This window comes from Gavialis gangeticus, unplaced genomic scaffold, assembly GCF_001723915.1.
Source record: "Gavialis gangeticus isolate Ggan-Ray unplaced genomic scaffold, GavGan_comp1, whole genome shotgun sequence".
Taxonomy (NCBI): domain Eukaryota; kingdom Metazoa; phylum Chordata; order Crocodylia; family Gavialidae; genus Gavialis; species Gavialis gangeticus.
Window position 1 is genome coordinate 34,094,045 of NW_017729027.1, and position 25,662 is coordinate 34,119,706.

At 39.9% G+C, this 25,662-nt stretch overlaps 1 protein-coding gene across 13 annotated transcripts in view; it reads left to right on the plus strand.

The window, feature by feature from the left end:
• The window catches only part of DST (dystonin), a 569,390-nt gene that overhangs the window by 533,014 nt on the left and 10,714 nt on the right, over positions 1-25,662 (plus strand). For 10 of the 13 annotated variants that reach the window (XM_019520527.1, XM_019520528.1, XM_019520523.1 and 7 more), the window contains 13 exons: positions 2,064-2,233; positions 3,126-3,285; positions 6,160-6,354; positions 8,408-8,536; positions 12,562-12,705; positions 14,269-14,457; positions 15,647-15,776; positions 17,815-17,978; positions 18,285-18,447; positions 19,896-20,050; positions 20,220-20,294; positions 21,171-21,188; positions 23,548-23,665. In XM_019520527.1, coding sequence (XP_019376072.1) covers positions 2,064-2,233; positions 3,126-3,285; positions 6,160-6,354; positions 8,408-8,536; positions 12,562-12,705; positions 14,269-14,457; positions 15,647-15,776; positions 17,815-17,978; positions 18,285-18,447; positions 19,896-20,050; positions 20,220-20,294; positions 21,171-21,188; positions 23,548-23,665 — 1,810 coding nt within the window. Of the gene's footprint in view, positions 1-2,063; positions 2,234-3,125; positions 3,286-6,159; positions 6,355-8,407; positions 8,537-12,561; positions 12,706-14,268; positions 14,458-15,646; positions 15,777-17,814; positions 17,979-18,284; positions 18,448-19,895; positions 20,051-20,219; positions 20,295-21,170; positions 21,189-23,139; positions 23,200-23,547; positions 23,666-25,662 lie in introns of all 13 variants that reach the window. The other 3 variants (XM_019520524.1, XM_019520526.1, XM_019520522.1) reach the window with 2 other exon arrangements.

A 25,662-nucleotide genomic window follows, 5' to 3' on the forward strand; every position in this document is an offset into this window, starting at 1 on the left:
TCCTGACTCTGGGACCATCAGTGATACAGTAGGCTCTGCCCAGTCATTCTTCTTCCGGTGCACCAGAGACGCAATGGACACCTCAGGAGCAGCTTCAAGTGAGTGCTGAGAGTTGCACACAGGCTCTCCCAAAACAGAGTGCTTGGCTAGAAAGGGCACTGAGGGCCACTACTTTGGGTACTCCCAAGCTTTTTATTCCACCTATTTGCTTGTTTTTGGTGTGCCTGAGAGTGAGCAAGCATGGCTTAATTTCTTAGCAGTGACTCAGGATCAGGCAGGACGCCACGTGCAGGTGACCTAAATTACACCTACTTTAATATTGCATTTAGCGCAATGGAGTAATGACTGTCCCCATCACCCTCTCCTTTTTGTGTTCTGAGAAGGTACAGGTCATTTCATATTTGCCAGTGATTTCCTAATGAATGTAATGTTTTAGCATTGGAGATATGGTTCAGGTTCTCTTTCAACTAGGTTTGTACCAAAACTACTTTGGTCCAAGACTTTAAGACAAATAAAAATGTTTGCTTCATTTTCAAAATGTGAGGCTAATTATTTTTCAGTTTCCCCACATATTTTAACCCATGTATTTTTTAATTATATGTAGTTTATTTTAAACATCGGTGTTTTCTGAAGACTTCTACATAAGGCTAGTTTTGTCTTTATATAGTCTGCTTTTATTTAATTATTAAGTGTAACTTTTCCTTAGCTTTTTGGGGGTGTAAGATGGTGTGTTTCATCCCATTTCCTTAGTGGTAGCAAGAAATAACCGTTTGCTGAATACAGCTCTGTATACAGTAAAGTCAGAGCAGACCTTTGTGATAGAAGCTTTAATCATTTGTCTTCCCAGTTCATAAAACACATATTTTCCTCCCACCGGATGGCATGTTCCCATCCTAAACTACATGATTGGGATTTCATTTGCTTCTCAAAGGGTCTTATTCTGCCCCCCATTTGCAAGCAAGCCCTGCTAGGAATCTATGCATCATGTGAGCGAAAATCAAACTTTACTCAGCCTTGGTGAGGCCACAGCTGGAGTACTGCATCCAATTCTGGGCTCTGCAATTTAGAAGGGATTTTGAAAAGCTTGAGAGAGTCCAGAGGAGTGCCACGCGTATGATTATTGGTCAAGAGAACAGGTCTTATGAAGAGAGGCTGAGGCATGGGACTCTTCAGCCTGGAGAAGCAAAGGCTCAGGAGTGACTTGGTAGCAACCTATCAGTATATAAGGGGTGTGCATCAGGAACTGGGAGAACATGTGTTCACCAGAGCACCCCAAGGGAAGACATGGTCTAATGGTCAGAAACTACTGGAAGACTGTTTTAGACTGGACGTAAGAAATAACTTTTTTACCATCCAAGTCCCCAGAGTCTGGAATAGATTCCCTCCAGAAGTGGTGCAAGCACCTACTTTGGACACCTTCAAGAAACACCTGGATGCTTAACTTGTTGGGGTCATCTGACCCCACCCGACTTCCTGTCACTTGGGCAGGGGGCTGGACCTGATTGTCTTGCAAGGTCCCTTCTAACCCTCATGTCTATGAAATCTATGAACCCATTAAATAGTAAGAAATTTTCACACTTAGAACTAGATCCTCTCTTCTGGCCAAAATGTGCTAAGATCAAAACAGGACTGCCTTTATGTTCAAGGAGTCCTGGGCTCAGTCTATGCCAGCCTGGAATCTTACTGCAGAATAGAGCAGCCTGAGGACTACACTGGTTTAATTCATTTCCCTGCGTTTCCCAAAGGGTTGTTCCAGTAAGAGGGGGTTAGGTAAGTGAGATTCAGGGTGATCTGTGAGGAAAAAAAGAAAAAAAAGGAAGGGCATCCTGGGCATTTAGTACTATAAGTCTCACCACAGCATTAGCAGACCAGAAAATTTTAATTCCCCTCAACTCAGTAGGAGTTAGAAAAGTCATTTTGTTACGTGAAAATTCCTAGTGATATCATTTGTAATTTATGAAAAAAATTATCATTTATTGAAAGCAGTATGAAAAGATTAAGCAGCTAAAGCCAATAAGTAGTTAATGCTGTACAGGTTTTTACTCTTCCTTCCATTTATACAGGAGTTCCAGAAATCTCTTGGAGCCAAGCATTCTGTATATGACACCACAAATAGGACAGGCCGCTCGCTGAAGGAGAAAACCACTTTGGCTGATGACAATTTAAAGCTGGATGATATGCTAAGTGAGCTCAGGGATAAATGGGATACAATCTGTGGAAAATCTGTGGAAAGGTAATATGAAAACTCAGCTTTGTTATTTTAAAGGTGATTTGCAGGGGTGAATTAGATGAGGGATTGTTGTCTTTGGCTGCTAACATGTGAAAAAGCAAAACCAAACCGTGCTTTACCAGAAGAGACAGCATGTTAGTTTGACCCGGTTCCACAGTGTCTGTTTAAATCAGGCGCTTCAGCAGGGCTCTTTGGCATTTTTATCCAATAGCTGATTCTATCAGCTATTAGATAAAAGCGCCAAAAAAGCCCCATTGAAGCACCTGATTTATACAGACGTTGGGCAAGCTGGGTCAGACAAATGTGATGCCTCCTCTGGGCATGTGCTGGGCTCTGCACAGGGTTGTGCTCAGTTTAAAGTACAGCACCATTTTTGTTCTGTTTTCTTATGGCTATAAGCAGTCTTTGTCTCCTTCATTGTTGTCATCTTCTTTATGCTGGATGAGGGAAGCTGTTGTTGGTTTGCTTCTCTCTTTAAAAATGGCAGAATGGATGGATCAGGGATGTCATCTTCCCAGCATTTGTGAATCTTTCAGTATGGGCACTTCAGCAGTACAGAGCTGGTCTGGGAGGTGGTCCACACTGTTCTCCCCACCAGCGATCACAACAGTGAGAAGTATACTTAAATGAGTTCCACTCTGCTTTCTTCTGAGAAGTGGAGCAGTGTTAATTTTCCTTGCATGCCAGGGAGTTCTGAGAAGCACCTATATCCTTTCTTACTGGCTTCAACCATAATCCCAAGGGGTTTTTAATATTTTTTCCCCACTAACAATTAAAAAAAGTTATTTCTTAGCTTTTGTCGGTGACTGCAATTTTTGTTGCCTCTTTCTTTATTGCATATAAACAATTTTTCACTGGAGTTGCTGTTTTGCTTTGTTTGTTTGTTTTTCCTCAGACAAAACAAATTGGAGGAAGCCCTGTTATTTTCCGGACAATTTACTGATGCTCTGCAGGCTCTCATTGATTGGTTATATAAAATTGAACCTCAGCTGGCAGAAGATCAGCCAGTACATGGAGACATCGATTTAGTGATGAACTTGATTGATAATCACAAAGTAATTCCAAACTAATTATTCCTTTTTTTTCTTTTTTTAATACTAGATTGGATAGAACCATTTTAATATATTTTGATTATTTTAATTTTTAGGATCATAATGTTATAATCTCAAAAAAAACATTTAACATAAACATATAGACACAAAAGAGGTACAGTCTGCAATGCAAAATGCTATCAAATATAGTTGGAAAAAAACCCCAAATGTTAAATAATTTTCTGGCACTATGTGTATTGTACAGTGCATTTGTGTGTTGTGTCAAGGAATCCCAACTTGCATTTTGCAGTTGTGTCCTGTAATTATTGTATGTATCATTCTTAAGGGGTGTCTTACATGGATGTCAGACAAGGTACTTGGACACTGAGACCTACTGTTTTAAGGGCTAGATCATCAGTTGGTGCAAACTGGCATGACTCCATTGATTTCCACAGACAAAATCAGTATATTCACCCTAAGCATCCAGGTATCTATGCTTACCTAATGTTATATTGGGATCCTGCTACATGAAAATCTCACTGATCGTGGGAATATAATTTGTATTAATTGCATCCGCTTTAAAGTGTTGTTTAATGACTGGATTTCATAGTTTCTTCCCTGCCCGGCTTACCACTATTTTCCAAATCCTGTTTAAGCATGGTTTAGGCTAGGAGAAAATATTTGGCCCTCCGATTAAAAGAATATATCATAAATAGCATAAATGTCCTGGACCCAGTGCTACAGTCACATTGTGCACTGCAAGTAATTCATTGTCAATGACTCAGTATATTGTAAGTGCCATATCATGTTAACAGTTCTTTCGTGTAATTGGAGATGGTTCCTTTTCTTAACCTGAACATGCTGTCACATAAATATGTGAAATATGTGGCATGATCTACAGTCCTACTCATCAAACCACCAGATGGAGTTTCATTTATATTTTTACTATTTTAACCCTGCGCCCTAATCATTAGCATTTTATTTGACTGCAGTGCCTATTGGGACAGACTTGCTCATTCATCACTTTGTCAGTGGATCAACTGCTTTGAAAGGCAATTGAAGCTTATATGTCAAAATGACGAGATTGTCCATGCATTGCATTAAGACAAGTAGTTCAGAGGTTGCTTACAAACATCTTCCTGTCTTCCAAGGATAGATTAATTCGCTCACAACTGAATAAGCCTTCTAATATAAGTGTTATAGGGTTGAAGCTGAGAAGGTTCCCAAGGGGAAGATGCCCACATACACACATAAAATAGAATAATTTCCTCCAAACTGAGAATAAAGGAAGGTGTGAGCTCAGCTAAGTCTCAGTCTCAACTTCTCCAGGCATGTCTACATGTGCTGTTAATGTGAAGCAATAAACTCTGGCACAGGTGTGCTGGAGTTCATTGCTTCTGGGTGCCACATTTGCACATGAGCCTGGGACCACAGGTGCCAACTTTTATTTTGCCAGGGGGTATGGGATGGGCCCAAGATGATGGGGGGCAGGAGGGGGCACAGGCAACATGGCAGGGATGGAGGGCATAACCCCCCTGAGATTTCTGCACCCAAATTGGGGCAAAGGGCTGCACCTGGGTCAAACCAGCTCTGTGGCCCAATGGGCAGGACCCAGCACAGGAGGGAGTGCTGCGCTGTCATGGCCACCAAGGTAAGATGTCCCCTGCCTGCCCAGTGGCAGCCGGGGCACATCTCCACACCACTACCACTTCCACATTTCACCTTGGTGTCCATGGCGGCACAGTGCTTCCGCCTGCACTGGGTTCCACCACTCGGCCATGGAGGCAGCTCCTGCCTGGAGCTGGTCTGACCTGGATGCAGCCCTGCACCCCAAGCCACGCTGTGGGCACAGAAACCTCAGAGGGCATGTGACCCTCCCCACCCTGTGCGACATCCCTTTGACCTCCTTACCCCTCTCTGCTCATTGCCTGCACTCCTTCGCCTCCCTGACACATCACCTGTGCCCCCACTGCTCCCCTAAACATGTGGCCAGTTCCCCTCTCTTCACCTTGACACATTGCCTATGCCTACCCCCTCCCGTCACTCCATAGACTTAACTGGATGGAGCTGTGGGAGCTGCTCTCCACTGTTGCTTGCAGGCCACATGCATGCCTCTGATCACCCTCCCTGCCAGTCTGCAAGGGGAAACGTGGTTTCCTGCATTTTTCTGTGTTAGAGGAGAAAATCGGTGTTTTCCTCAGCAAACAGAAAATGCAGATCCCTAATAATAGCTCAGGGCCTCGGTCATTCTTTCTAAACACGGTATCTTACATTCAGCATGCTCAACCTAACAGAATCCATCTTTTACAACATAAAATAATATAGAAATATTGCGTAGTATTCCTCAGATTTGGCCCCTGGCAGCCTTTTTTCAAAGGGGAACCAGGGCCCTCAGGCCCTCACGTACTTGGCTCCTATGCCCAGGGCGGCCACATGTTGAGTCGGGGCAGTGCAGCCACGGCTGGCAGAGTCTGGGGGTCAGCTTGCCAGCCTGGAGCTGCTTTGCCCTGACTCAGCATGCTGTGTGAGGGGGAGGGGACACTGGCTGGGGCACAAAGGTGTTACAGTGTGGGGCTATCCTTCAGGCAGCACCCTCATGCCCAGCCAGCCCCCCGTCACTGTCTACACGTGTGTTGCAGCAGAGTAAATAACTCTGCTGTAGAATAGTACTCAGGTTGGGCACTACTATCCTATGACAGAGTTAATTAGTTTCATCCAGCTTAATAACACCACAGATGTAGATAGTGATGCTTTACTGTGGACCTTTTACTGTAGTCAGCTCTGCAATAAAGCATCTTGTGTAAACATATCATCCTTATGCAGAACAGCTGTTTTTTATATGTGAGACAGCTAAGCCTTGATAAAACTGAGCACATAAGATATATTTGTGTTTCCTAGGTTTTCCAGAAGGAGCTGGGGAAAAGGACAAGCAGTGTCCAGGCTCTGAAACGTTCTGCTCGGGAACTGATAGAAGGCAGTCACGATGACTCTTCCTGGGTAAAGGTCCAAATGCAGGAGCTAAGCACTCGCTGGGAGACTGTCTGTGCCCTATCAGTATCTAAGCAAACCCGACTGGAACAGGCCCTCCGCCAGGTAAAACAACAAATAATCCTGCCTTTAAAATGTCAGGAATAGAGAAAATATGTACATTTACTGGTTGAACTCTTAATTTAAAAAATGTTCAGGAAATAGACTGCATCCTCAGTAAGTTTGCAGATGACACCAAGCTGGGGAGAGTAGTAGATATGGTGGAGGATAGGGCTAGGATTCAGAGTGACCTAGACAAATCTGAAGATTGGGCCAAAAGAAATCTCATGAAGTTAAACAAGGACAAATACAAAGTCCTGTTTGTAGGATGGGATAATCCCATGCACCGGTGCAGGCTGGGGGCTGACTGGCTGGGCAGCAGCTCTACAGAAAAAGACCTGGGCATTACAGTGGACAATAAAGTTCATACGAGCCAGCAGTGTGCCCTTGTTGCCAAGAAGGCTAACAGCATACTGGACTGCACCGATAGGTGTGTTGCCAGTAGGTCAAGGGAAGTGATTCTTCCCCTTTATTCAGCACTGGTGAGGCCACATCTGGAGTAGTATGTTCAGTTTTGGGCCCCCCACTACAGAAAGGATGTGGACAATTTGGAGAGAGTCCAGTGGAGGGCAACAAAAATGGTGAGGGAGCTGGGATATATGACTTCTAAGGAAAAGCTGACTGAACTGGGCTTATTTAGTTTAGAGAAGAGAAGAATAAGGGGGGATTTAACTACCTGAAGGGGGGGTTCAAAAGAGGATGGAGCTAGACTGTTCTCAGTGGTGGCAGATGACAGAACATGGAGAAATGGTCTCAGATTGCAGCAAGGGAAGTTTAGGTTAGATACCAGGTAGAATTTTCTCACTAGAAGGGTGGTAAAACACTGAAGCAGCTTACCCAGAGAGGTGGTGGACTCTTCATCCTTGGAGGTTTTTCAGACCTGGCTAATCAGAGCTTTGGCTGGGGTGATATAATTGGATCTGGTCCTACTTTGAGCAGAGGCTGGACAAGATGACCTCCTGCAGTCCCTTTGAACCCTAGTTTTCTATGATTCTATTAAATGCTTTTCTCAAATATGTATTGCTCATATCATTCCTAAGACAAGGGTGAGTTCACTCATTAAGTTCTAATCTGCACCATTACATTTAGTCAGCATAGCTATAGTCACTTGCGCGGGTAACCTTTTCACAGACCCAGGCCGCATAGCCATACCAGCAAAACTGTTGGCATGTTGTTTGGGGAGGTAGTTAAGTCAGCAAAATAAACAAACCCTCTGTTGTCATAGAATGTGCCTTCTCTAGGGGATTTGCTGATATAGCTATGACAGCACAAAATCTTTAAACTATTCATAGTGTGGCCATTATTTTAACTTTGAGTATTGTACCAAAGAATGGTGTCTGCTTCAGAGACCTTACAATAGGAATCAAGTTATTGAGTCACAACCCTGAATGAAAGGCACCGTAGAAGCTGGAGGTGGAGATCACACATTGACACAGCAGGATTCCTTGTTCTCATCTCAAGGGGCTATGCAAACTACTGCCTCCATTGGGATGGAGTGACTTGTTTCCCATTCTCACTCTGCACAAGGATCCTGTTGGTAATGTGCTCTGCCCCACCCTGACTACTTCAAGCATGTAAACAGTAGTAATGACCAGTCTTTGTACGGTGGTACCCCAGGGTGAGGCTCTTTGTCTCTTCCCCCTATGAAAGGTCCAGTCCCAGCCTGGATCTGTTAGTTTTTCTTAAGCAATGCTTACAGCTACACAGAAAATATAGTTCCTGTATGTGCAGCTGGTACATGAAAGCACCTCCTGTGTAATTTGTCACCATGAAGGCATGACATTCTAAACCGAGCTGCACATGCTCTATAAATCAGATTGCTAAAAGCATGAGTAGGCTTTTAGGCTTCCTACAATTTTTGAGAAGCTTGAGACATTTTTACAATTATGAAAACATACTGCTGTATATCATTGACTTTTTAATGGAAAGTCAACGTGTCTGCATTGTTCCATGACTGATAACTTCATGTCTGGGCTGAGCTTCATTGTGCATGGGAGGAATCCAGAGGCTGCACTATTTCAGAAATCCTCTCTCTAACAGCCATGTTTCTTTCTTGCAGGCTGAGGAATTTCACTCTGTTGTGCACGTTCTTTTGGAGTGGCTGGCTGAGGCTGAGCAGGCCCTTCGTTTCCATGGCATCCTCCCAGATGACGAAGAGGCTCTGCGTACACTAATAGATCAGCACAGGGTATGAAAGATAAATGAAGAGCCAGGATCTTCTTAAGATAGATTTATTGAAGGGTAGAAGTACAGTGAAATACATCAACATATTTCCAGGCCATTCAAATATCTCATCATCTTCAGCAACAAGACATGGTTCACAGCTCTTTTTATGATTAGAAATGAGAGTTTTAAAGGTTGAATAACTAAAACTTGGTTCAGCCTATCTCTGACATCAGTGTTAGACCACGTGTGCCTTTAAAGACATGTTGTCTGACTGTGCAAGTAATGCAAAAAATAGTATTTTGAAAGGAGTTGTAAACACTTAGAAACTTTGTCAAAAACCTTTTTGAAAGTAAAGTAAATTGGTAACCCCTGATGGCAGGATGTTATAATACCAGTAGCATGTTTGTCCTTTATTCACATTCAGTGAAGCCATTGCCTAGTTTTCTTTCAAGGTCATCCCTAAGTATCACTGTAATGATGCCATCATCCTTTAGCCTTCTCTCATGATGAAAAACCATGCTGACATGCTTCACTTGCATTAAGCAGTGAAATATTACAGTGACATGGATACTGAAGATATTAGATTACAGACCATCAAACTGGATTTGGAGTAATGAAATGGGAAAATGAAAGGGCATATCAATTCGTTCCATACAGAAAATTACAGCCCTCCCCCCCACAAAAACCCTTTCATGCAGTAGAACTAATAAAAGTAAATTTTGCAATAGTAGTTATAATACTAATACATGTGTAACTGGTTTTAAGAAAGTTTTTATGCAATTGTGACTGTAGAAAAAGCTCAGATTTTTATCATGCCTTATGAACAACATAACTGAGTAAGAATGTGAACAGGGCTTGACCATCTAACTGGCTATAGCATGGACAGCTTTACTGTATCCTGACTTCAGGTATACATATCAGGATGTATGTGTGTAATATTTGACATTTCCAGTCATCAGGGTTTGTGGTCCCTGGTTGTACTGCCACTAGTTCCCTCATGCTCACATGCTGCTTTCCTGTCTGAAGTCCCTTAAAGGCAAGAGGGGGGAGAGGTCAAGGTTCAACAAGCAATGTTAAGTTGTATAAAAGTTTGCCGCGTAAGTTAGGGACACTAGGACTGCTCAGTAACTGGCCAATCTCTCCTGATGGTTCGTATGTATTGTCAGACTCTATTATCATGAAAATCTACATAAGAGCATCAACTGTTCCTTTTTACTTACTTCAGATGTCAGCTTTTATTCTTTTGCTATTCTTTATATAGAATACAAGATTATGCAATTGAAGTCCTGGCCACAGTTAAATAAATGGAAGAACTCTTATTGACTTTAATAGAACCTGCATTTCATCTTCAATTAATGAAAAGCCACACAAAAGCCTCAGCTAAGATTGCAGTTTGTTAATTATCCTCTAATGGGAAATTTAGCATCAGTCTCATTCATATTTTTTTAAATGGACAAATTTGATAAATTATGAAAATCAGAATTTAAAAAGAAGTAGCTTCCTTCACACTGAAGACACTTCAACGAGCCAAAAATTTCTGCCTCAATAATATGCTACACTTTTGACAACCTGCAGAATTACTGTTCCCGTAATTTAAACATACAGAAAACGTATGGACACTCTTCTTTGAGAAGTTAGAGAGAGACTTAAATAGGAACTGCAATCTTGATTTGGAATTGTCTTCATAATAAAAGAAACTGTAACGATATTGAAACCATGGTCTAGTTGAGTATTATTTTACTTATGTTAGGGTTCAATCTTTTCATTACTTTTTGTGCATGATATAAATTGGAGATATGTACATAAATACAATATTTCTCAAAATTGGTACAGGTATTGTGCCAATTGCTTTCATTAATAAGGGACATTAGCACCCTAATTTTCTAATGAAAGGCACCTATTTAAACATCATTAATAATATATTACTGTTAGTGTTATATGCTGTTAACTTGATAATTAGATACCTGTCACCACGTATATAAATTGTTTAGGGAGGAAACAACAAGAAGGTAAGCATGACACATTACATTAATTTAAAAGATTATGTCCATGTGTCTAACAGTGCTGAGTTTTGCCCCACGCAGTTTATTAAATTACAGTGACTGCATTCAGGTAAAAGTTAAGTGTGTCCTTCATTCATAGTACATTTTATAATTCCTGCAAAATGGTTATAATACATTTATATTAAGCCACATATTGAAAGCTTTTCAAGTATTTAATCTCAAAGCTCCATTTTTATGCCCCTATACTTAGCATTTCTTGAAGATTGCACATGATTTAATGAAGGCTGCATGTCCTAGGCAATTAAGTTTTAGACCACTTACGGTCCCTGGAGACCAAGAGGAACAGTGGGTTAATGTACTGCATTAGGTAATAAAGGACATGAATTTGGCCTCGACCTATCATCTTGTAATATGTCTGTATCACTAAACTACCACAGAATACAACACAGTTAGCAGTCTTTGCTCAGAGAAATCTCAGTGCCCTTATCTAGGTTCTTGCAAATCAGGGTTTTGAGTAATTGACCGAGTATAAGGCATATAGTCTTGTGTATGCCAGTTTTTATGCCTGGTGATAAGCAATACTGCCAGCCTCTCAAGTAAAATGGATACTAAAATAGTCCTTAACTTTCCAGAAACCAATTAGTGCTGAAATATTGCCAGAACAGCTCACAAAATTTCAGCATCATTGAACTGGAACCATAACCCTGATTTGGTTCAGACTCAAAAACTAATTTAAATCTAATTCAGATTTTGGAAATTGCCTACTCTCCCCATATCAAGCAAGAGAAACACAATCTTCATATCAGCATAGGCATTTAAAACAGGCAAGGGAAGCTATTTTTAATTTGAGAATATAATTGCACCAAATAGCAAGTTGTTTTATTTAAACTACACTTTTAGAAGAAATAGTGAGTATGAGCTGTCTTTGAATCAGTATTAATAATATTTAGATAACTTTGAACAAACATCCCACTTTGCTTCAAGGAGAAGACAAACTGTTTCTTTGATTTAACTTCTTGAATTTAAGATTATACTCAGTGGGGGTGGAGGGAAAAGGTTATACCAACCTTTGTGAGTTAAGATTTCAGAGATAGTTTTTGTTAACTCCCTCATAAAAGAAACTGAACTCTGATGGAAAATTCAGTGCAAAACTAGAAGGATGTTGGCAGCTGAATCCTAATATAGGGTCTGCTAAACTACACACACAGGCCCCCCTACAAAAATGCTTACATGCAATTGTATATAAAATAGATAACATGGATGGAAAATTTAACCCTTTAATCCTAAAATAGTTTTTTAAAAATCTGCAAAAAGAAAAAGAAAATTGTGTCAATGCCAAGAATCTGGGCAGTCAACCTCATATTCATAAGTCCATGAATGTCTATATTTTAAGCTTTAGCTTGATCCTGCTATCCTTTCCTGGTGAAAATACCAGTGGCAGAAAGACTGAGAACATGGCAAAAGAATAATGTTTCTGTTTTTTATAAGCCTTCCAAGATAGCAGTGTCTGTAACTATCAGGTACTTAACCATGTCTATGAAGCCTTACATTTTTATACCTGAGTCAGATGAATGGTGCTACCCATCAAGTCTGCTATCTTCTTTTCCATTTGTATTGTCATAGCTGATGCTTTCGGCCTCTGTTCAAGAACCAATTGTTTCATTATAATTAAACTGGTATAAATTATAAAAAGGCTAGATCTTCTATGCTCTTACTAAAGCACATCTGAATTACCATTATCTTGTGAAATGCTGTGATGGTCACATCTATTAAAACTACATATAGTACATTGCATTACTGAGCTGCAGGGCGCATATTTTAAAGCTTAGTTTTGTTCTTCATATGGATTAGGTTTTCTTTTTCTTATAGAAAAAAATAACCTTGCATCTTACTTTTTCCCTTGCTCTTTGAATCAGATCAGTCTTTGAATGTTAAAGAAGTGGCCTTTCACCTCCCAGATTTACCCAACTCAAACTAAAGTTACTTAGTTCTCTCTCTTTCAAGTGGTGCCAGCACCTAATTGAAATCATTGTTTCTAATTTAGGAATTCATGAAGAAACTGGAAGAAAAAAAAGCAGAACTTAATAAAGCAACAGGTATGGGAGAAGCCATCCTCACTATTTGCCATCCGGATTCCATCACTACCATTAAGCACTGGATAACAATCATCAGAGCCAGATTTGAAGAGGTCAGTAGATCTAAGAAGTTAACAGTCAGATTTTAAATGCTGGGAGCATAGCTGACAATTAACAAGGCAGTTACATTGGAAGGAAATGATCCAGCTGTTGATAGCTACACAGTTCAAATATGCAAGCTGGCTTATGTGGAGAAACCAGACTTTCATAATGGTCTTCTAGAGCATGTAAAGAATAACTAAAGTAGCTGGTCAGGTTTGCTTTTACGAATCACTTCTCTTTCACACCTCCTTCCCCTTCACGGGTTAATAATCAAAGGTAACATTTACCAAACTGGAGTATGAAAGGTCCCTAAAAAGTGTGCAAAGCCAGGACAGTGGCAGGGGAAGCAGTGGCAATCAGCAGCAGGTGGAAGCAGCATCCAATTGGTAGTCAGGGGAAGCGGTGGAAAGGGTGCATGAGTGGCCAGCTTCACTGCATAATCCCAAACAGTTTGAAAAATGCTGGTCTAAGAGGACAACTTTAATATAAAAAAAACAAAACAGTTTAGGCTCAAATCAAAGCAGTCTGTTCTTGTTTAGTAATAATCATGTTTAGAGGATATTGAAATCCAAAATATTTTTTAAATACCTCATTGAATTTGGTGGAGTTTTCTAAAATATACAGTGGGCGCATACAGATGTGTGTGGATGTTTGGTTCCCCAGGGACAAGTAGCAGCGGCGCATCCTGTGCCACTGCTACTTCTCCCCAGGGAATGCTCGTGCCACTTGCACTTTGGCACATGGAAGGTTGCCCCGGATGGAGTAAGGGAGGCTGGGGCCAGTACTGTGCTGGTCCCAGCAGCCTTACCTGGGGTCCCGGAGGCCTCCTGGGGATGCAGCCACAACGATTCTGCTGTGCAGAACCTGGCAAGCAGCTGCAATACAGCTCCACTTTTCAGCAGCTCTGCTTTTCAGGAGCGCACACTGCCTGAGCATATGTGGCACTGGGTTTTTTCCCCCCAGTTCTTTTTGATCCCTGGGATCAAAAAATTGGTGCAGTGCACGCTCAGACAGTGTGCCCTTGCAGCATGGAGAACACTGGCCTGTGCAGTATGTGGCGCTGCAAATGTGCCACACGACCACGCTTGTCTGGACACACCAAATGGATTTTTATGGGCCACAGCAAGTAGTTAATGGGCATGCTGTGTAGACTGCAACTTAGCTTCTTAAGCTGAAATTTTGTAGCTGTGTTAGAATTTAAAAAATACAATAGTAGCAAAATACAGCTTCAGCCAGCAGTGTCCAAAAGGAGGGCTATTCTATCTAATTTGCTTACTCAAACTAGTATTCCCAGTGACCTCAGTGGGACTGTTAATCTGAGTGACGGTGTGTGGGAGCAGGTCCTTAATGTACTGCCAGAAGTCACTGTTGTAAAAGTTTATTAATGTCTGATTATTAAGATTATGACAGAATGTGGTCAAAATGGGAGACCAGGTGGTCAGTACTTCTGATAATCTGAACATACATGTTTAACTGTGAAAGGAGGGAGGAAGCTCTGGGTTAAAAGCCAATAGGGTATTTTTAAAGGCAACTTCAAGATATGGAAATGTTCACAAATTGACTTTTTTATCAAGGTATTAGCGTGGGCTAAGCAACATCAACAGAGATTGGCAGTAGCGTTGGCTGGACTTATTGCTAATCAGGAATTGTTAGAAGCCTTACTGTCCTGGCTGCAGTGGGCAGAAACTACTTTGAGTGAAAAGGATAAAGATGTCATCCCCCAGGAGATAGAGGAAGTGAAAGCACTTATTGCTGAACATCAGGTAAGGCACGCAAAAGAACATCAGGCAAGGCATGCAAAAGCATAATGTATCTCAAGGATTTCACATGGACCTGCACCTCTTAAATTTGTTTCATAAACGAGCACAAATCTGTTCTGTTTTTTTTGGATATATTTAATATCTTATCCATTTTCCAGATACACAGTTCTGTATTTGTGTCCCTGTGACTTTTTCCAGCTTCACTCAAGATGGAGTCAAAAAACCCCCCACCCCACAACCCTTGAAAACATGCATAGGCTACTTAGGAATAAGAACAATGAACATGAAAAAAAGCAATAGTTTCAAATAGTAATTTCAAAAGCCTTTTAGGTTCCTTAGTCACATTGGGGTGCATCCAGATGAGCATGCGTGTGCAGAAGGATGCATTTGCTGCAGCAGAAATGGCAGCAGTATATATTTGTGCCAAATTTTGGCACCATGCTGCAAATTAGTGTGATAAATGGGTGCGTGTATGCCACATGCAGTTTGTGGTGCCTCAGACTGCTTTGAGGCACTGTAAACTGCATGTGTGTGCTCGTCTGGACATACATATTTTGTGCAGTGGCAGGGTGGTTCAGGACTTGTCTCTCACTCTAGCTTCTGAGGCGTAAATCCAAGCCCTGCTCTAGAATTATACCAATGTGTGTTCCCCAGTTGACCAAGCTGTAAAAGGGTCCTTGGCAATTCAGGAGTCAGAAGCAGCTGGAAAAGATTCTGGCCACGTCACTCCCATGTGTGCCATTGGCTACAGAAACTAGTGTGCCCTGGCCATGCTTGCCTAATGAACTATAAAGCTCAAGTGACCTTTGACCTTGTAATGCATCAGGGAACTGACAGTGTAACAAGCACCATTATGCCTTTGTACATCTGAGCCGGTTTGCTCTTTGTGAGCCAGTCTTCTGTTTATCACACCACAGCAGTTCGAACAGCTAGGGAGTGCTGCCAAGTTGGCTTCCTTGAACAGCTCTGTCACAATGTTGGTGGATGTCCATAGGAGCAGTATTTCTTGCCTGCAAAACACTTATTTTATACATAACTCTAATGCTTTGATAATCTCCTATATCTCCAACTGCAATTTTTTGATAAGTAGCTCCTATCCCTCTACCTTGATATTCTGTCTGTTGTATGAACTTGTGTTTGCTGCCAATTACTCTTGGCAATTGTTGACTGAGCAGCCAGCATTTCATTGCAGACATTCATGGAGGAAATGACCAGAAAACAGCCTGATGTGGATAAAGTTACAAAGACTCACAAAAGGAAGGCAGTTGAGCTCACTGCAGTGCACTCTCATATTCCTGTACTGGATAAAGGGAGAGCAGGAAGTAAGTAATGAAGTATTTTTGGGAGGTCACGCATACCACTGCTCTTTCAGTATAAATGATTGATTACTCATAAGCTGATACTGTTCGGTGTGATTACCATCAGAAAAGTCCAGTAAAAAGGGTGAACTTCTTGCCCCATTAATTTTTCCAGCTAATCTGGCATATGTTTTTCATGGAGAGGATGAGGAACATGTTTGCTTGGTTCCATGAAGACAAATGTGTTTGCTTAATAACAGAATTAGTAGTTGGCAGTCCCCATAGATAGTCTGTGGTGCTGCTGCAGCAGTAGCCCAGGCTACCCCATGCCAGCAGTAGCCAGACACTATGAGCTGGGTTTTACTCAGGCCCAGGTCTCAGCCCTCTTCCTTTTTTCTTCCACCCAACATGGCTACGCACATCTGGCAGGATTTTGCCTGGGGCTCGGCACTGTCCCCCTTCCCATTCCATTAGTTATGCCTCTGGTTGTGCTGATGCATAACAAACCATAAACACATCACCAATTTGAACTGAATTTGTAATTATTCCTTTTCCAGACAGAGGCTACTGTATTTTAGTCATTCTTCAATGCAACTTGAATATTTATTAATGTGACATAAGTCACTGTCACAGATGTGACAATACAATATCTTACTGGCAATATACTTATCAGTAGGGACTTTCTTAATTTGCAGGCAGACAAAGAATTTTCATGGCTTGGATGTGGCATGAAGAGCCAATCTTTGTAGGCATTTCCTGGCAGCTCTGCCTCTTGCCACTGATTAATGGAGAGGCTCCAGGAGAGAGGAGGGATGAGTTGGCGGCTGCCATCTTGGCTGCTCGTGGTCCTCATGACACCCTGACAGCTAGCGCGTTCCCCTCCTAAGTGGGCTGTGAAACAGTGAGGATGTCTGGCTCCCACTGCGGAGCCTGCATTTTTATTTTTATTGAGGTTTTATTTTTTTAGTTAATTTTGTGGACAATTGCGGATTTTGCCGTTTCCAAAAAATCCATGAAATCACAAATGAAGTAGGTCCCTAATCATCAATATATCTTTCTGTACTCAAATAGTGGAAACCTATGGTAAGTTTCATAGAATCATCATAGAAAAGATGTATCTATTTCTGTTTCATCATATTGACCCTAATTTTCACAATATGGTACTAATTTATACATGCAGCTTTGTGTGTATTATACTTTCATGTTTTTGTTAAAGCAGATCAGGTTATGAAAATAAATATTATCTGTCATTTTCAAAGAAGCCTCAGTTCAGCCCTTAATTTTGGCTGCAGTCCTGTGCAGTCATACACACTTTCAAGCAGTTGTGTGTTAGCACACACTTGGTATACACACACTCCTTATAGAATGATAGACTTTCTAATCACAAATATGGTTTTGACATCTAGAGAGAGTATGCATATGTCAGTCTTGTGCCAACATGTAATCATTTGTAAGTGCACATGACTCTTAACATTAAATTATTCAGGGATCATTAAGGCCCTTTTGAATACTTTCCTCAAAATGTTTATTTTCATAACCTCATTTTATTTTAACAACCCTACTCTGGCAGAAGGGGCCAAGAGCTCTGTAATGGTCTTCAGCTAGTTAGGATTTCTTTCTATTGGGTCATCCAAAAGATAAAATATCCAGTCACAGTGCAGCCCACTACAATCATGACTGACCATGAACATTTCCACTTAATGCTTTCCCAGTGTCCTATTACACACAAAACTTCAGTGGTGTTACTAGGAAGGCTCCTCAACTTTTGAGTTTCATGTAAAAAGAGTCAAGAGATTCATCAAATTTTTTCTGTTAATGCACACAGACAACACACACACACTCTTGTGTAAACAAGTCTTGGATATTTTAATATTTTCTCTTAACCCTCACTATGCCAAAACTCCCATTAACTAGAATCATACCAGGTTTGGGCTCATTATTTGTTGTTGGAGGGAGCCTTCGCAAGAAGCTTTAGGTGTCCTTTGCATGAGCTTTTGTTTAATTTCAGTTGGGTGGGACATGGACAAAAATAAATTAAAAAATTATGTATCCTATTCAATAGGAAAACGTTCTCCAACACCAGGCCTGTATCCATCAGCATCACAAGCACAAATTGAAACCAAGAATCCAAGGGTAAACCTATTGGTCAGCAAATGGCAGCAAGTCTGGCTTCTCGCCTTGGAAAGAAGAAGAAAGCTTAATGATGCTTTGGACAGACTAGAAGAGGTTAGTAAATAACAGATATATTATATGCTCTTTATACTCTTGTTTAACCCTGAATTTCCCAATAAAAATGATTTTAACAAAAGGCTCTTTTTTGCTGTATGATATATGGTTAGGTGGAGACAACCTGATGTGTGTATGAAAAAACCTACTAGTTTATTTTAACAGTGAATAGATTCAAAATCTCCCTTTTGAAATGTGATCTTTTTAAGGAACCAATTATTTAAAGGCATGAAGATATGGACTCTATCATTTATACTGTTGTTTGTTTATATTTAAAATAATCTCTGTCATCTCTCTTTCACCAAGCTAAGGGAATTTGCAAACTTTGATTTTGATATCTGGAGGAAGAAATACATGAGATGGATGAACCATAAGAAATCTCGTGTAATGGACTTCTTTAGGAGGATTGACAAAGATCAGGATGGAAAGATAACAAGACAAGAATTTATTGATGGAATTCTTTCTTCAAGTAGGTTTTACATTAGATTAGCCATTGAATTAGATGTGTTTTACAATATCTTACTGACAATATACTCATCCATCATAGCCTTTGGTGTTATATCAGATATTTGCTTTCCATTTGATAATCACAAGTGACAATAATTTTTTTATTATGAAATATTTTCAAATTTAGGTATTCTTTTTAAATCAGTCAGATTAAAGAAAGCATATAGGCTCACAAGGGGTGTATACATAACACACAGGCTAAATGCATGTTATCTTTTCTTCATTTAGTATCTGGCCCATATGAAGTGGTGGAGATACGGGCCTTTATGCTGAAGGCTCAGGTTCAGTTCCTGCTTGATGGCACGTGGAATAGAGCAGTGGGGCCAACATTTTTGGCACGCGTGCCACAAACTAGCCCTGCACCCTCCTCAACTGGCAGTCTGATTCCCTTCCCCTACTGATCTGCTACTCAGCTTTCTGCTCCTTGCCCTGCTCTCCCTGACCAAGCTGCTGCTGTGCTTTTTGCCCGTGCTCACTGCCTGATCTGGTGTTCTGATCTCTACTCCCATATCTCCACTGTGCTGCTCATCCCCTCCCCAATCTGCCTTATGCCACACACAGAGACTGGTTGTACCACTTATGGCACCAGTGCTGCAAGTTGGTTACTCTTGGTATAGAGCATCCCACATAGTAATAAGAATTCATGTGCATCTGAGATAATCCAAATACCTTTCCCCTGAGGTGGGGAGTTCATAACATACTCTTACATTGTCTGTGACTATGGCTACCTTGCATGGCTGGCCTGCATTTAAAAATAAAACCCTGCTACTACTACCAGCTAAAACTATTACCTGAGATAATCCTGTTCTTGCTAAATGTTGGTTATTCTACAGATATTTCACCAGTTGAGCTGATGGTTTACATCTTGTAATTCTCTCTGTTTTATAAAAGGTCTGTAAGTGAGCTGTTATTCTGGCTCTGGAGTTCTGAAATGAAGGCTTCAGGATGTATTGTTCCATTTTTAAAGCAATGGCACAAGTTTCTAAAGGAGGCAGGCCTTGAATTGCAGAATTTAATTTGCCTTTACATTCTTGTATGATCTTGTTCCACTAACAGCATGACTTGTAGATTTGTGACGTTCTTTGAACTTTAAAGTTAAGAATGCTATAGGACTCTAGATCTATGTGTCACTTGAAAGCTTTTTTTAAAGTTAAACCTGCTGCTAGGCACATTCAGTGTAATGTTTCTCTCCTAAAAACATGCCATTATCTTCATTATTATCCAAAAGTGAGTTAGCATTGGAGGTACACTTTTCCTTTCAGAGATGTGTTTATACTTGCTTGGTACTTTAGCGCATACATAAACCGTTGCTAGTGTCCAAAAAGCTTTGAGATTGGTGATCAAGCCAGTCACTCTAATGGGTTTGAAAAGCCCTAAGACTTACTTCCTGGTGCTGTTTTTGGATTACAGAATTCCCTACCAGTCGATTAGAAATGAGTGCAGTAGCTGATATCTTTGACAGAGATGGTGATGGTTATATTGACTACTATGAATTTGTAGCAGCACTTCATCCAAACAAAGATGCATATAAGCCTCTTACAGATGCAGACAAAATTGAAGATGAGGTAATTTTCATTTTCTCAGATAGCAGACATATTCTATTAGAATCACATACTTGAATCCATAATGAACTTGATTTCTACGCCTTAATAACTTGCAGTTCTGCTAATCATGTAAGGCTTCGGTGATATGATCTTAGTAGTAAAACAATTATTCCGATTGTGTTTTTGGCAGGTTACAAGGCAGGTAGCTAAATGTAAATGTGCAAAGCGATTCCAAGTGGAGCAGATTGGGGATAACAAATACAGGGTAAGTCTTCAAAATGCTTCCAGAGTTCCTAGAGTCAGAATATTCACAAGACCTCAGGGCTACATGAATAGTTGGACTGTTTTAATTTATAGGAACTTGGTATGGGCTTCATATGTTTGCTGTCCATAAATTGTGTAGTTTCAGCTTCATTAAATTTTATATTAATAATTTGTATTAGGAGATATATACTGATAAAATCCCTATTGTATAATTTTTTTCGGTCAAACTATGACAAACAGTTGTATATTTAGTGATTTTCCTAAACTTACATCAGGGCTAATATTTGTGTCCAGATATCCAAAGACTTAACCAGTAGTTCATCCTGTACATGTACCATGAATTTATTAACTGATATTTTACATATGAATAATGTGAATAATAAAACATGCTGCAAACAGATTCAGGTTAAATAGGTGGAACTTCAAAATGTTTGACCAAAGTATATTGTATCATCCTCATTTCCTGTTTTTATTTTACTAGAGCATACTATTCCTTCATCTAGTAGCTATATAGGAAATGTGCCAGGTATTCTCAAATTAGTTCAACTTGCAGAGAGAAACCTGCAATGTTGCATAGGAGGTAATTTCTTACTCTCCAGTTCAGTAATGAGAACATGTTCAGATGAAGTGCTCAGTATTTGGCTGAGGGAGATTATTGACTGTCTTCAGACTAATTAAAAAACAAAATAAACCAACAAGAAGGCAGCCCAATCTCTCAGTGCTCATACTCTGGAAAACTAATTACCTGCACATCTCTAAACCTAGATACTTATTTAGCAGTTCTAGTATGTGTGTTAGTTTGCATGTATTCTAGACTCATGTAGAGAATTTCCTGTAAACTAATCATGTCTTTCTTCCATTTTCCATTTCTTATCAGTTCTTCCTGGGAAATCAGGTATAAACCAGTGGAATGTGTTATGAATTTCTGTTTTTTTCTTAATGCATAGTCATTCAGCTTGCAATGGCCATTCTTTTTTCATCATTTCATCCTAAACTAATTCAGTGTTGGTCAGCTGTGGTGTTGCTCTAAATGCTTTTAAATATTTCTTGCTTCAGGATGCCCTTTCACCCCTACCTTTTTTCCTGTTGTCTCCTTAAGGGTATTACTTTTAAAGGAACCAGATAATAGAGCAGTATTTTTTTAAATTTTAAGTCACTTTGGCATTTCAGCTATAATTTACAAACAATAAATTTCTGTCATTTTCCTATCATTTTTACATGCTATATATAACAGTTCTACGCTGCAAAATCCCATGTTTTTCTTTTATAAAGTGACTTATTTTAGCATCACTATGAAAGATCCAGTCGCATTAAACTAGAAATCCAGTTATACTGAGGAAGAATCAGTTTGCAGTGGATTATTGGTATCTTTAATAGGAAACATTGTGGTATTTATTAAATAATCTTTCAGAAGTTGGCAGAAACTTGAAGTTTAAATATGGACTGTTTCATTTCCTTCATTCCAAACTGGCTGCATAAATTGCAGCACAGACCGGTTCCAAGCCTTGGTCTGGCTAAAAGACAGAGTGAATATGGGAAATTAAATTGTTGAAAAAGAGGATCTTAAGAACTTCATAAAGAAGAACCTACTCCTAAATAACCAAACAAAATAATTAGTTGGTTTGTGGATCATTTATTAGATGTATGCTCCTAAGGTCATAGCTGAATATAAACCTATTTAATAGATCAAAATAAAAACCTCAGGTAATGTTCATTTAAATGTACATGTTGGTCATTAGGAATAAAGTCTTCCTTAAATTAATATTGTAAGCTTAGATATTGTTTGGTTCCTAGAAGTAATATTCCTGCAGTCCTCTCTCAATCCAAAGATTTTTAACAAGCAAGGAGCACATTTGTGTGATTTTGGCTTTAAAGCATTTCAGGCACTTCACTGGAGCAAATGGGTATGGTTCAACCACAATTAATGGTCCCATCCTGCCCCAGGTGCATTTGGGTCCCACTGAGGGCAGGATTTGGCCTGAGTATTGGATATTGATATCAGCACATTAAGTGGCATCAGCTAAAAAGTGCGGGATCTGCCTGGTTCAGTTTTCATGAGGCTGTAGCATCCTACTGGGAATTGTGAAAGTTAAACAACTGAAAATCTGGTGGAATGTCTGGATCAATAATGCTGAAAAACAAAAACTGTTCTGTTTTAATTCATACAAGGTACAGCACATTGGTACAGTTGTGGAAGCTTTTCCACAGTAATCCCTCCCTCACCTAGACAAAAGTGCTTCCGGTTTGTTTAGGGTACCAAAGTTTTGTTCATTTGACTTCTTGAATTCTGATGCAAAGATTGTCAGTAGCTGTCCCAGTTATGAAGGTGATTGTGTTTCTTGTTGACATTAATACAAAATAGATCAAAGTAAACAGTTGTTTTCCACAACCCAACAAATAATCAGATAGGAGAATCACTATTCCATCGATCCAGATTTGAACCAAGGACCCACGTGCTAACTTTGCTGTGTGCCTTTCAAAATCAAATGATGTGTTAGGAGCAATCCTCAGCTCTAAGGGAAGAAGCACATAGCACAGGGTAGGTAAGGTGCAGACGTAGGGGTAAATGAATCCTGGGGCTGCTCTTCATGTAATTAATGCCAGACTGTTAGTCTCACTAAGGGGCAGTGTAGAAGCCAAGGATCACTGGTTATCCTAACCTTGTCCCCTTTTTCCCAGCAATGGCACCTGTACCCACCCCTTGAGAGGAGGTTGGCATAAAGCTGTTACAATGACTCCATGTCCCTATGCTGGTTTGCTCAGGGGAACAATGTAAAACATCCCTCATTCACCTGCAATTCTAGGCCAGTGATCTATTATTTACATTGTTTTGCCACACTTTTCAGCTGAAAGCTTCATATCATTGGAAACTGTATCACTACTGTTACAAAGAGAGTTCAGTGAAGGTACCAATAATAAAGTGTTCATTCATTTGCACAAATACAAATCATAACCAATATAATGATTTTATTACTAATTTTTGCCTCTCTTACAAGAATCAGAAAAAATGGAAATTAAACATAAAATTAAGCCTTGCAGCCTTTTTTTGACAATCTTGCTATATTCCTTTGGGTTAATGCAGTAAAAGCTTAACATTGTAGTTTGCATAAATAAATAAGATTTTTGGCATTTACCAATTATTAAAAATTAAAGCCAGATTTTTTAAATGGCTGATTTAAGCGTTTCAGAGCTGAAATTAGCATGCATAATTTGGAGAATTATTGAAAACCTTAGTGTGTTTCCTCTTGTTCCAGTTTGGTGACTCTCAGCAACTGCGTCTTGTTCGTATCCTACGAAGTACGGTTATGGTTCGTGTTGGAGGTGGCTGGATGGCACTTGATGAGTTCCTAGTGAAAAATGATCCTTGCAGGGGTATGTAAGAAGACAAGACATTTAAGTAATTAATTCAGTGGAGTCATTGTCAATATTTTTTTTTTGCAGGATAGAATTGAAATGTATACAGTACTTGCCATTTGTGTAAATATTGATGCAGTGAAGACTTCACAGGATTCAGTTTTTGCACATTTTAAAATCCTAATGGTTGAATGCTTTTCAGTTACATCTGTGTAAATCAAGAACAATTGCTATGACTTCCGTGAAGTTAATCTGGGTTCACTCTGGTGTAATTAAGAATTGACCTTAGCCCACAACAGTCCAGGCCTAGTAGATCGCATATGAACAGAGACTGTATGACCTAGCAGCATCAATGCAAAGCAATGGCCAATAAAATCTTCTCAACAAAAAAGAACTATTTCTTAATCCATACATTAAAAAGCATAATTCAACTGAAAACAATGAGGGATAAAAAAGCTGAGCTGGCCTAAAGATGCCCCCAGTTCTCAGACCCTGCCTTTGGAACAACCCCTTCTCATTTGCATTCTCCCAGATGTACGTTATAAAGCTCTAAGCTTTGTACAAGGGTTGGAGAAAATGAAATGAGTCTGGGTACCTGTGGTCAAGAAACTAGAGTTTGTCATGAACCACATGTTATGGAAGTTTTATCTTCAATGCTGTCAATGGCTTAATAGGGGATCCGTCTCTGCAGAAAGTCCCATGGCTCTGATATGAAAATAGGCTTTGGGCAAGATTTAGCTACTACTGATCTTAGGGGACCAAAAAGAGCAAGGAGTAAAACTACTGAAGCAGCTGACAGAAGAGAGAGCCAACAGTAGCAGGAGTGATAAAGTTAGTAAATTGTTAGACTTATGATGCACGTTCAGAGAAAAGTAAGTAATTTTATAAAGTTCTTGATATAAAAATTACAGCAGATAGGACAACATTAACATAGGAAAACTAAAACAGAAGGAGTTAAGCCTAGGGATAACAGCTATCCTGCAGTCCTAATAAGGAAAAATTATTGGATTTGACTCAGGACTATATAAACACTTCAGTAAATACCTTAAGGCGGGATGAAGGCAGATCATAGGTATTTTATAGTTACTGTTAGGGTAGAGTAGGGAATTTTAAACAAGAAGAAAATATTGCAAAAGAATCATAAGCACCCTATAATTAGCAAGAGTGGGTGCCATTCACATTCACATTTAGAAGTTCTTAGCCATGATGGTTAAGTTCACCTTTAATATTTCCTCTTCTAAGTGCTATAAAGGGACTGTGATGAGTAGAATTGAAAAGGCCAGTATAGGTGTTGTAAATGTTTAGTGGTATTACAAAAATCCTGCTGCCCACCAAGGGAAAGATAATATACTGATTGAAGTGAAATGAGCTGTGTCCAGCTCCAGCTGAGTCTAAGGCTAATTCTTCACTCCCTTGAGCTTGGGGAGGTCATTTCATGCCTGCGCTATCAGTTTTATTTGGTAGCATTTACTCTGTCTCTGCACAGGTCACTATACAAAGTGCAAGGCAGTGGGAAATGAGATTCTATGTGATTTTGCAATTTCCAACAGCATTTAAGCACTAAAATTGCCACCTTTCAAAATTATTCTCAGAAATCTTGACATGCTATTAACTCTTGTTTCACGTCCTGCTTGGGTTGTAATTAATAGCTGGAGTAACTAATAAGCTTCTAATTAAAATCCCTTATTGTCCTATTAAATAAAGTCAGATAGACCTTCATTTACTGGTCCTTACATCTGTTAAGGATTAAGACATGCATTATGCATCCTCTCCATTGCACTTGAGTGCTACAGGTCTTGCTATACCTGGCACCTCATTTAGTGCTTGAGTGCTACAGGTTCTGCACTTCATACCTGGCACCTGCTATATCTGGCACCACTAAATGAGGTGGTCAACACATTTAACTAACTCAGTGGAACTATGTGAGTACTGAACTCAGTGTAACAACTAAGTTATGCAGCTTAGTTATCTCATTGTCACCTGATAAAGCACTGACAAAGGTGTCATTGACCTCA